At 51.7% G+C, this 1,871-nt stretch overlaps 1 protein-coding gene across 1 annotated transcript in view; it reads right to left on the bottom strand.

Moving 5' to 3' along the window:
* The window catches only part of micu3b (mitochondrial calcium uptake 3b), a gene marked incomplete at its 5' end in the record, with an annotated part of 20,756 nt that extends 19,333 nt beyond the window's left edge, over nt 1-1,423 (bottom strand). The window contains one exon of the mRNA XM_084469132.1: nt 1,406-1,423. Coding sequence (XP_084325258.1) covers nt 1,406-1,423 — 18 coding nt within the window. The remainder of the gene's footprint in view (nt 1-1,405) is intronic.
* Between the last annotated feature and the right edge of the window lie 448 nt (nt 1,424-1,871).

The raw sequence follows: 1,871 nt of genomic DNA, 5'->3' as shown, positions 1-1,871 counted from the left end.
CTCCCTCCCCCCTCTCCTCCCTCTCATCCACTCTCCTCCCTCTCTCTCCCCCCTCTCCTTTCTCTCTCTGTCTGTCTATCTCTCTATCTCTCTCTCTCTCTCTCTCTCTCTGGGGTCTCCTAAGTGCACTGGCAGGGGTCAAGAGAAACTTTAAGATTAGAGTTAACGACAGCCCCTTTTGAACAGAAATTAATCTCAGTCACTTTCAGCGACTCTTTACTTGCATAATGAAATTATATTTTATGCCATTGACTCAATTTTTTCAGTGAACCATAGCAAATGTTTCCCTCAACAGAATGTGAATGATGAGAGGGGATTCTGACATTTCTCCATTACAATATACTTTACTGTGTACAACGATCCTGCTGATCAACACAAATACCAAACAACAAGGGAAGTACTGTAGAACTGATTAGCAAATACTGATTCAAACCAACACTAAACAATTTTGTTAAATAAATTTAGTTAGCGAGAGCCTTCATTTGATAGGCCATAATTCAGAGGAAAATAGGAAATGGAAAACTATAAATGTCTGAATTTCAGCCCGCAATAAAAGAAAAGGGGGCAGGTATGTGGTCGTCTCAAGGCGTTGGTTTATTCCCCTGATGTAACCGTAGTTCAGAGCTTGTTCCTGCATGGAGCCACTTGTACTCCATTGGGAAATCCCAGTTCTTTCTGTCTGTGACTGTAATATCAAAGTGCACGTTGCAGTGTGTGCTCATCTACAACGGCGGCAGCGCTGCAGGTGTGTGGGTGCTACGAGTCTTCCATAAAACTCACATTTTTTCCTACTTAGGTAATGAGAAGCTTTCGCAATATCTGCAAGACCTCACTTTGATACGTTCCTGTTCCTGTCAGTCGCATTGGATAACATTAAGGTGTGTTCACCTTTTGGATTGGGAAATGTTTATACAGACATGCATATTTGTTAAGCCTGAGAGGATAGTGTGGGGCAGGGGGGCGGGGCTAAACTACACGCTTTAAATTGTAGCCCAAATGTAGCTCTGTTATTCCCCTGACAGAACCCATGGAAGTAGCGGGCTTCTTACGCAGTGGAGACGGGGGATAGAGTTCTAGCAGTCGGGGGGTGAAGGGGGGCCCCTCGTGGCCCCAGAAGCCTTTATGGCCGCAACAGGCCCTCTTCCCCCTGCTGTCATTTTCTCAGCGGTATGAGGTTACATATAGGTAAAGAGACTTTCCTTTTGTCGTGGACAAACAACCCTCTTATGCCTGCTTATTCCTGCCCCCCCCCCCCTCCTCAGCCTCCCCCCCCCCACACCCCCCCCCCCCCCCCCCCCCCCCGGCCCTGAGGTCACAGGCCCCAACGCCGGCCCTCGACCGGACCCGTCGTATTTATAGATGACCCCGCACGAACGGCCGGCTATTTTTAACGTGGGTTTCTGACCAGGGGTCTTGACCTCATGACCTAAGTTAAGTTCTCCCTGATTTTCTGAGAAAGGGGGGGGGGGGCCCGGGCACGGTCACAACGTGTGGCCCCCTGGAGAAACATCCCGGGGACTACGAGGGTTCCCTCCAGGGTGAGAGCGGTGGTGACCCTACGGGGGTAACCCCTGGTTAACCCCCCCCCACCCCCCCCACCCCCAGGGTTACCTCTCTCACCTCTCCGGCGGCTGGCTTGGACCCCGCCCACCCAGGCGGGGGTGTGGGGGTGGGGGTCGTCGTGGGGGGGTAGACGGGGTCAGCAAGGGTGGTGTGGAAGCATGTATGTTCCCAGACGAGATGTAGACAGCTTCACAGGCCAACGAACGCCAAAGGAGAACAAAGGGCAGTCAGGCAGGGAGACTCGATTCTCCCCCCCCCGAACCCCATTGTAGGCAGCCACATATCTGTGGCTGCAACACTCGTAAGTG

The sequence above is a fragment of the Micromesistius poutassou genome, assembly GCF_964030765.1.
Source record: "Micromesistius poutassou genome assembly, chromosome: 6".
NCBI lineage: Eukaryota > Metazoa > Chordata > Actinopteri > Gadiformes > Gadidae > Micromesistius > Micromesistius poutassou.
Note: the sequence above shows the minus strand (reverse complement) of the source record. Positions and strands in the feature narration are given on the sequence as shown.